The sequence below is a fragment of the Nomia melanderi genome, chromosome 3 (genome assembly GCF_051020985.1).
Source record: "Nomia melanderi isolate GNS246 chromosome 3, iyNomMela1, whole genome shotgun sequence".
Classification (NCBI taxonomy): Eukaryota; Metazoa; Arthropoda; class Insecta; order Hymenoptera; family Halictidae; genus Nomia; species Nomia melanderi.
The window spans coordinates 9,626,779-9,635,870 of record NC_135001.1 but is presented as its reverse complement, the minus strand read 5'-3'; the positions used below and the strand labels follow the sequence as shown (position 1 = coordinate 9,635,870).

Genomic DNA, 9,092 nt, shown 5'->3' with positions numbered 1-9,092 from the left:
ATTTAACAAAGGAAATTAAAAATACGACTTACCAGAGGTTTTTAATGAATAAAACGTTCTTCTCCAAGAATTTTATGTCTCGGTCCTGTGACAGCTGGCGTTGCGAGAAACAATGAGCGGTAGCGAATGAAAACTTCTGAAGACTGTCTCTTATCAACCGCTGCAATTTCATTCTTATTCGTATTGTAACGAAGAACACGGAATCATCAATTTTATATAAACTTTATTCCTATTCAAAATTTATCATTACAAATTACAAGCTATTAACCTATATTTAATGTACACTTCGACGTTCACACGTCGATTTCGATCTCGACATCCTCCTCATCTTCCAAAACAGTCTTATCCGTCGAACTTTTCATATTATCCTTCGCTAATTTCCTAGCTAAATCCTTTTGTATGTCAGGATTCGGTAGAGAATTATTCTCGCTTTCTTTCGTGTGCCGCCATTTCATTCGACGATTTTGAAACCAGACTTTTACCTACGAAAACATGAACAGTCTTTATATAATATTTCGTACTTTCATGCAACTAAAATTAAAAGAATTACTTTGCATCCAAGTAAAAAATTGAAAATTTATGTGGTATTCTGCAACATAATTGACCTAAAAAATTTCACTAATACAGGTAAGAAATTTGAAATTTGAAATTTGCAAAATAACCACAAAATAAAGTACCACTTTTTCCAACAGATCGCTGAGAATAAAGCATTCAAAACTTTCTTACCAAAGAAAATTATAAAACAAATTATGAAATCACGCTACCTGAGCGTCCGTGAGCCCAAGCGTCGCCGCAAGCTGCCTCCTGTCAGGTTTGGTTATATACTTCTGCAAGGAGAACCTTCTCTCTAACCCTTTCCGTTGTAAGGAGCTAAACACTGCTCTCGACCACGATCTTTTCCTTCTGGTATTCGCTTCGGGTTGATTGCTCGGTGCCGTGCTGGAGGTTATTGGAGCTACAAATGAAAATAATTCATTTTTCATACTCTCCCTTTCCGTCTCAATTTTAAATTCTTATTTTATCAACAATTTGTTTACATAAAATTTGAATTGAAATTCTCGTTTCTTATTTCTAGCATTAAAGAAATATTGCTTAACCCTTGGACCAATAGATGGTTTAACATAACCCATTACAAATTTTAAAATTATAAAAATACACTCGTGCAGAATTATAGAATAAATTCGTGAATTTCTAGAAGCAGGATAATAAAATGCGTTTTAAGTCTCGGGTAACGTATTTTTCTAATCGTCATAAGAAATTATAAATTCTTAATCTACATTAGTTATTCGGTAGGCTTAGTGCTAAAACTGTCTTCGTGGTTTCGATAAATAATTTCTACCGGTAGGCGAAAGGAGCTGTTTCGTTTCTGTTCACGAATGAGAGGGCCACGAAGGGGCGGGGATTTGTCGCAATGCACGAGACGGAGATCACAAACTAGACGGAGACGCGACGCGATGTAAACGGTAGCCTTAGCTGGATGGGTGTCTGTTTCAACAGATCCTAGCACCGAACAAGAGGCCCCCGCGATTGGGTACTTCTGGCTGATTTACAGCCCTACATAATGTATACAACATGTGTACGAATTTAAACAGTGCGGTTCCCTCTCCGGTTGGTACGGTCCTCCCAATGAATTGGACGAGCAAGATCATAGTTATTTCGGGCAACCGCTCAGCTTCGCATTCTTTGAAGGTGCAACTGCGATTGACGAATCCCTGGCTGCTCCACTGGCTGGATCGATTCGATGACGGTGCCGTGGTGTCGCGTAAAAATGCATAAATAATAAAGTATATTCTATCGATTGTATTGTATCGATTGTTAGAATTATTTTAATAAAGAGTTCGTACGATTTTAACTTCTTGTTTTATAATGTCAGACTCGTATTAAAATTTAGATAACAGTTAGCAGATGTAAATGCTGTAAAAGTCTTCCGAGCGAAAATTGAGTATTATTTTGCAATTATTGATTGATGATTTTTAAAGCAATCGTTGACATAAAAAGGGGATAAAATACTTTTGCCTTTATAATCTACAATAAATTATTGAGGACGAAGTGTATATTACATAGTTCTAACCAGTGCAATCGCGAACATGAATCGTACGACGAGCGGTTAATTGTTAATAATAATTGATAAGTATAATCTATATGATGTAAATTGGAAAATTGAATAGGAGTAACATTTAGGAGGACCGATCTAGGTGATCAACGTTTTCGGATACTCGAGTGTTCCTCGATAAAGCGCGAGTTTCCCAGTTTTAACTAACCGAGAAAGGGGCACGACGAAACCGCTGTTTACATCGCGTGTAAACGAACGGTGGCACTTAAGATGTCGTTTAAACACGGACAGGAAACACGAGAATACACTGGCGCATAAATATTTTGCCCTACTTGCTGCCAAGTATTCGAGAGACAAGACAGTGGCCCATATGGTCGCATTTGTTAATGACGCAACATTTCGTTTCACGAGCCACGGGGGCACCAGCCTATAATTTCCGCCTAAGATGATCTAAATGCTCGCATGAGCATGGGGGGTCTTTGAATTATCGATTAGCCGACTCGATGAAACGATCTGTCCGCGGACAGAATCATTTTCTCGGTCTAACAATAGGCGGGATTGAAGAGGAAGTCATTGTTACCACTACATTCGCGAATCTGTTGAACGCGATTAAGTGAAAACCTTGATAATGATTAATGTTGATTTTGTAACACTCTTAGTACGATTAATTACGTAATTGTAGCCAGATATAATTATCAACTGTAATTTTAGCAAAATATTCGATTACCATAGAAAAATGCGTGATAATAATCAAAAGATTATATTCTGATTTTGATAAAATTGTTCAATTTTCTCGAAAAAGGAAGTTCTTTTAATCAGAATTTCTTATTACAAAACAATTCACGAGAAGCAACAAAAACTATATTTTTATTTATTTGTTTATGTTGTTTTAATGTAGTTCTGTAAATTTTATTTTATTAACTTAATATTTATTTTATTTAACTTAATATTTATAGTAATCAAATAAACACTAGGAATACGTGAATTACTTAATACATATTTTGTAGCCATTAAACAAATTGAAAAAAAAAACTTACGTCGAGGAACAGGTCGAAGTGGAGCAGGCCGATAAATGTTCCCGTAGTTTTCAATGATCCCGTTTCCATGGTTCGTGCTCCCGTAGCTCCCAGGAATAGTCGTTTGTCCGTAGGAAAATGGTGGGCAGATTCGAAGGGCCTCGCACCTGACGCAACTTCCGGGGCAAGGACACCGCACCGTGGAGAATTGCACCGGAAGTGGCCTGAGTACATCTTTCGAAATTGCACGATCTTACTGAGAAGTCGTTCGCACCGATAATTACAACGATACTTAAATAAATGTTAACGATTCACAGAATTCAACACTGTCCCCAGTTCTCACCTGTCCTCTTCGCCGAAAATTCGTCCGATAATATCCTTTCTATTCCGAACTTCAACTGCCTCGAATAGTTCGTTGTATCGACGACACGAGTTTTGATTTCATTCATTTTTTTCTCTTCTCAATGAAAATCCTTTGTTTCTCGAATGTTTAAACCAACTTTCGATCTCACTTCACACTTAAAACGTCCATAACATGTTTAAATAGCTATACAACGATTCACCTGGACAGATGCACGTCATTTGATTTCACTTGACTTTTCATCGGAATCGAAAACAATATATTATTGAACGCGAACATGTGTCGTTTGATTACGTATCAAGAGATCCAGGAGACGACAGTTAAAGAACGACTTTCACGGAAGTGCATAAGATCGAATGAGCGGACGTATTCCTACCATGTTCAGAGGAGATTTTCGTTTAAAAAAAAAGAATCATCGGAGCTCGCCGTAATTTCGGCCGTGGGATTGGTCCACGCGGATCCCGCGTAGGCGTGTCTCATCGAAGATTGGTCCCTGAAGGATGATGAGTCCGAGGCCAGGGTTGCGAGCCACCATGGTGCGCCGCACGCAACCATTTCGTTCCTCGAGATTTTTAATGTGTAAATATTACAAAAATGTGGGTAAATATTGTAAAACCAACCCACTTCCATGAATCTTTACGAGAAATAATAAATAATCTCGGAATGTGTCTCTGGAACTGTAAACGAAACTTGGTGGATGTTATAGAAACCACAAATGGAAACACTGTAACGTTATTTCTTTTCTTTTATTCGAAATTTCAGTTTACATGTGTTTAATTAAAAAAAAAATGAATTTATTTATATTGCGACATAAAGGATTGTCTTTAAGTATTTAAATATAATATCGTAACGTTTATTAGAAGTTTCGTAACGCTGCAACAGTGAATTGAATAATAAACTTGAAACGTAATGTTCATCGAGAATGCACGATAACTTACATAGCGTAAACTGTAATACAAGATTCTGTAAAAACAATTATAAATTGAAATTCTACAAGAAAAGCCAACACTATTTTTTAAGCTTCCTTTATACACAGGGTATCAATAAAAATGTCTGTCGTATACTGCAAAACTTATGATGTTTCAAGTAACTAAAGAGTTCAGAAATTCAGTTGAAAATATTGACCACACTTTTGTCAACGCCTTCCGCGATATCTTACAATCTAAACTAAAATAACCTGAAATGTTTCATTGAATTGTTATACATATTTTGAGAGATCTATTAAGAAGATAAATTTAAAATTCCGTAAAAGTATCGGCGTTCATCGCGAAGTGAGGCTCGAAGATCGAAGAAGGGACGTCGTTGCCGAAGAAAATATGAACAAAAATGAAGTTCCGAAAAATGCTACTCAGGCTATACATATCCATGGAATAATAGCATAGAGACGTATGGCCGATGATATCTCTGGGAGCCATATGGTTATCTTTGCATGCAGACTTTCGGAGTATACAGTCACTTAGGTGTTTATTTGAAGAGCCATGTTTGAAGCAGCCTCTCTACCCACACGCCAAGAATATTCTTCGGGATATGTACACACCGTGATCCTCTATTCGATTTTATTAGGTTTTAGGATTTTCGTGAGTCCGCTGGATCGTGATAATCGAACCTTTAATTGAGTCGATCAGCATCGTAAGGTGTTCCTCGCGTTCATTATGAGATCTTGGATTTACAGTTCCGGCGATTATCTTCCTCTTCCGAAACAGAATGAATATAAAAAAGAAGGAATACTGTGGTTTTATACAATTTTCCTCCGGATCCAAGCTGAATTCCTATTCAATTGCACTGCGATGCAACATATTATATTAATAATCATAATATTATTAAATTAATTTTATATCACGACTTTTCCTATCAAACGACTACTTTACAAATGAAAAATTGCAATATTTTTAAACCCCTTTCACCTTAATAGTTTTCACTAAATTTGATTCTGTTAAAATATAATGTCACTTTAAACATTTACTTCCTAGCCTCGTAATTTGCATAAGACTTCGACAGCATGATCATTCCCTGGTACAGCCTCTCGGTCTCAAAATCGTTCTCCGCAGGATCGAAGACGTTCCGTTTTGGTCTGAGGTAGTTTTGCAGTCCTTGTACATTCTGAAACGCAGAAGTCGCCCCGATGAAACCACCGTTACTCCGAATCGGACCATTTCCCGCGTTTCAGGAAAATGACGTAATTTTTCACGCAATTTCCAGCGGCGCCGTTCGGCTGGGTTTGTTTTTCAATTGCGGCACGTGTTTTCCGAAACCGTATTGAGGAGGATCGAAATATCACGGATATTTTCATTCGCCGTGATTCCTAGTTTCGATGAAAAGCTGTTTGTGATAAATTTCTATTGGAAAAATGTCACTCTTTTGACCATTCTAATTAAAAGCACTGTCTTGCCTTTTTCTCGAAATAAAATGACAAAAGATTTCAGAGAGTCGTAGGCTCGTAATATTGAAATATCTAAGTCACAAGATTTTCATTCAAAATATTACTAAACGTTAACAAAATTCTGAACCAATTATTTCGATGAATTCCAATTAATCATAAAAATCAATTTGCGATTGTTATAACTTGATAACATCTTAGCAACGTGAACCTCTGCTGTTTTGGGAAGACTTATAAAATATAAAATATACAAATAATTATTAAATACTCTAAGCAACGAAGAAATAGAACTTACTGATAAGACGATCAGGCCATTATTCGGCTGCGGCGTGTTTCGGCGAATAGACATTATTATAAGCGTGAGCAGATAGCCGCCGAACGCGAGGAACGAGAGCGCTGTAACCGCCAGCTGGAATATTTTCGAAATTTTTGAATTGCCCCCCTTCTCCTCTTCGTGTTCGCCGTATCGTCTCATTGGTTTTGCATTGTTCCTCTTGTTGTTCATCTTTAAAGGAAGCGCCACTGGCAGTGAATAGGGTAACATTCTGCTTGACACTTGTTCATTGTCCTTAGAGAAATCTGTACATAATATATGTAGACTATCAGAATTGAAATGAAATTAACGAAACGTAATAATCAACGAGTATATTAAACTATTTCGAAATTCTCTCGATTATATAATATTCACAAATTCTTATGAAAAACAAAAATATTAAAAGTCAAGCGTCCATTTAGGTACAATTAAACAGTACACAGCAAGGGTTAATAGATTGAAAAACAAGTCAGGGGTTTCAATATTTTCGAAAAATTATATTTTTATACAATTTCGCAAACTCACCTTCCTCGTCCACAAGAGAAGACTTGATATGAATCAGCTCGCTCATCGGCAGCTCGCTCAAACCGCGCACTTCGTCCGCGTATAAAGTCGTTCGATTCGCAGACGCGACTTTCAAACAAGAAAACACGAATAAAATGAATGCCGCGAAAATAAGTGATGCCTTGGTATTCCTGAAACCGGCAGCGCCGAAATCGATTCTTAAATAATCAACGTGCACGCCAAAATTATGTTTTGCAAATTCTCACCTTATTGCCATTTTAATTTATAATCTGCGTATCACTCTTACTATTACGATTTTCTTTAACCCCTTGGCACAGAATGACGTATGGGAGTCGAATAAATATCAGTCTAATAAAAATCAACGTTATTTCGTTGCACGTAGGTATAAGTGAAAGATTATTCTGCTATTATCGATATTTTACCTTCAAAGTAAACGTACACTTAGCAATGAATAGAAAATTTCTTGTCGATCTCGTAAATTATCAATTGCAACGTAACTTTTTCCTGCACAGTTGCGAAGAAAATCGTATGGCAAGGGGTTAATACGAACAAATTTTCACGAAGATACAAGAATTCCTTCTAATCCTGGCTAAGATGTGCTTCAAACTACATCAGGACTCGACTGTCACCCGAATCGCGGGATCTAGTTTCCCGTGGTTGGCCGACAAAGCGAGAAGAGTCCCAATCGAGGCATCGCGGCGTGAACAGTAACGTTAGTGCTCAACGGGGTGGAAATTAGTAATTAACAACCGTTATACGCAGCTGGAGTGTGATTTTCAGTATTGCAGAAACCTTTGTCCAGTTGGAATGAAGAAATTCTTGTGCGCCCTAATGTGTGCGTCCATTTTGGGCAGTTATGTGGCGCATTCGATGGAAGAAACGGATGATAAGGTGCAGTCAGGTGTGCAAAATTAAAATATTAATTCTATATTCACCATTTTATTTTGCTGAAAATATTAAACATGCCATTAAATATTTTAACATTTGTTTTAAACACCGAATACCATGGTAATTTTTAATGACTTAATTATTTACTAATGTTTACGTTTGTTATCGAGTAATAATTATTTAATAGATAAATGTGTTCTTTAATTATTGTAGGAGTTCTAGACAAAATAAAAGCGGGTTTGCAATACGCGACGAGCTACCTAGAAACAGCAAAAGATATTGCTGATTTAGTCGCCAAGAGTTTAAGCGGGAAGCAGAAACAAAATCGAGGAGAGGAATATGAGAAAGAAAAGGATAGTTTCGTGCCTTCGAACATGATGTCTGCGTTTTTCCGGATGATCGGTCTGGATTCGCCGAAAGTCACTGCGATCGTTGTGAACAGTGTCATATTTCTTGCACAAATGGTAACCGAAAAATTCTCAATACCTTAATCATTCAACATGTAATTTATTCTTATTCAAAATTCGAATTTTTATTGCCAGATTAGTTCGCTCTTCGATTTAAAACCGCCGAAAGAGCAGATCGCAAGGAATCTGGATGACGAAGACGAAATTTCGAACTGGAATCCAGCCAACATAATTATGCAAAGCAAAAACGAGAGAGTGAGTAACTCCTGATAAAATAATTGCATATTATTTCAGTCATGCGGTATTATTCCACCAACAAACGTTTGTTTTCCATCGTCTTTTGTTATCTTTCCTCGTAAAAATCTTTAATTCGATTCGTTATTTATGTCTGCGTATTTTTCTGCTTCGTTCTTCGTATATTTTAAAGGATTGCAACGTACTTTAACGACGTTAATGCCTGCTGATACTATATAGATACTTTCCCTTCAAGATTCAAAGCTTGATCAAGCAGGCGCAAGATCAAGAACTGCCCAATCAATTGATTGAAAGGGTAGATGGCATGGATTCAGCTTGTATCAGACTTTTGTTATGCAAAACATCGCCAGTGATAAAAGCAGCACAGCATTTCCTCAAGAATAAGGCTCAAAGTGAGTCTAGCATGACTGGGTGGCTGCCCAGCAGGGACGAATTCGAGGAAAACAGCGACCAGTGCGAAAACACGCACACCGATTGCAGTTTATTTTCCTAGCCCCGGTTATTGGAGCGCTCTAAAGTTTATTTAACTATACTCGCCGGAAAGTCGACAAAGAAAAAGGTCGATGAGTCCTGAGGAATTTAAAATTATTTGGTATCCAGTGTTGGAGTGTTTTCAATCTTCTTTGCTTTTGATTTACGAAATCGTGGGACATAAACTGCAGTTGTCCCTGTATTTGATTCTAAAGTTACGGATCCTCTGTATTAATTAGTTATTCTTTAAATTCTTTACATTTCTCATTTTACTTACTGCTTATTTATGATACAAACTAACTGAATATAAGCGTCGAAAGAAATAAATATAATGTCACGAAATATATTCACGTAAACATGTTAACCCTTTACAAAAATGTTTCAAACCTCTAAAAATCTTGAAAAAACTGAATTACGTATCGAAGC

General features: G+C 36.9%; 3 protein-coding genes across 4 annotated transcripts; 1 reads left to right on the top strand and 2 right to left on the bottom strand.

The window, feature by feature from the left end:
* Positions 1-98: 98 nt before the first annotated feature.
* On the bottom strand, positions 99-3,800 carry LOC116429513 (H2.0-like homeobox protein). 2 transcript variants are annotated; one of them, XM_031982537.1, is made up of 5 exons: positions 3,413-3,800; positions 3,091-3,303; positions 765-955; positions 269-482; positions 99-173 (listed from the first exon to the last, which is right to left on the bottom strand). In XM_031982537.1, the coding sequence occupies exons 1-4, from the start codon at positions 3,516-3,518 to the stop codon at positions 294-296; spliced, it is 699 nt and encodes a 232-aa protein (XP_031838397.1). In that variant the 5' UTR covers positions 3,519-3,800; the 3' UTR covers positions 99-173; positions 269-293. The 2 variants fall into 2 exon arrangements, with proteins under 2 accessions (XP_031838397.1, XP_031838388.1); XM_031982528.1 differs by having other exon boundaries at positions 162-482.
* Positions 3,801-4,712: 912 nt separating this feature from the next.
* LOC116429575 (uncharacterized) lies at positions 4,713-6,655 on the bottom strand. The gene is made up of 3 exons (XM_031982671.2): positions 6,646-6,655; positions 6,103-6,386; positions 4,713-5,530 (listed from the first exon to the last, which is right to left on the bottom strand). The coding sequence occupies exons 2-3, from the start codon at positions 6,349-6,351 to the stop codon at positions 5,390-5,392; spliced, it is 390 nt and encodes a 129-aa protein (XP_031838531.2). The 5' UTR covers positions 6,352-6,386; positions 6,646-6,655; the 3' UTR covers positions 4,713-5,389.
* Positions 6,656-7,514: 859 nt separating this feature from the next.
* LOC116429583 (uncharacterized) lies at positions 7,515-8,688 on the top strand. The gene is made up of 4 exons (XM_031982684.2): positions 7,515-7,546; positions 7,747-7,997; positions 8,076-8,195; positions 8,431-8,688. Exons 1-4 carry the CDS (start codon positions 7,516-7,518, stop codon positions 8,686-8,688), a joined length of 660 nt encoding a protein of 219 aa, XP_031838544.2. The 5' UTR covers position 7,515.
* Positions 8,689-9,092: the final 404 nt, after the last annotated feature.

Bases quoted from the DNA above. Each gene is read 5' to 3' on its own strand.
- LOC116429513 (XM_031982537.1), bottom strand. From the start codon at position 3,518: ATGAATGAAATCAAAACTCGTGTCGTCGATACAACGAACTATTCGAGG. The intron at 3,304-3,412 runs GTGAGAACTGGG...CAATTTCGAAAG, and splicing joins ATTTTCGGCGAAGAGGACAG to ATGTACTCAGGCCACTTCCG. The intron at 956-3,090 runs GTAAGTTTTTTT...TTTCATTTGTAG, and splicing joins ACTTCGACCTGTTCCTCGAC to CTCCAATAACCTCCAGCACG.
- LOC116429575 (XM_031982671.2), bottom strand. From the start codon at position 6,351: ATGTTACCCTATTCACTGCCAGTGGCGCTTCCTTTAAAGATGAACAAC. The intron at 5,531-6,102 runs GTAAGTTCTATT...TCTGCGTTTCAG, and splicing joins ATGGCCTGATCGTCTTATCA to AATGTACAAGGACTGCAAAA.
- LOC116429583 (XM_031982684.2), top strand. From the start codon at position 7,516: ATGGAAGAAACGGATGATAAGGTGCAGTCAG. The intron at 7,547-7,746 runs GTGTGCAAAATT...TAATTATTGTAG, and splicing joins GGATGATAAGGTGCAGTCAG to GAGTTCTAGACAAAATAAAA. The intron at 7,998-8,075 runs GTAACCGAAAAA...TTTTATTGCCAG, and splicing joins TCATATTTCTTGCACAAATG to ATTAGTTCGCTCTTCGATTT.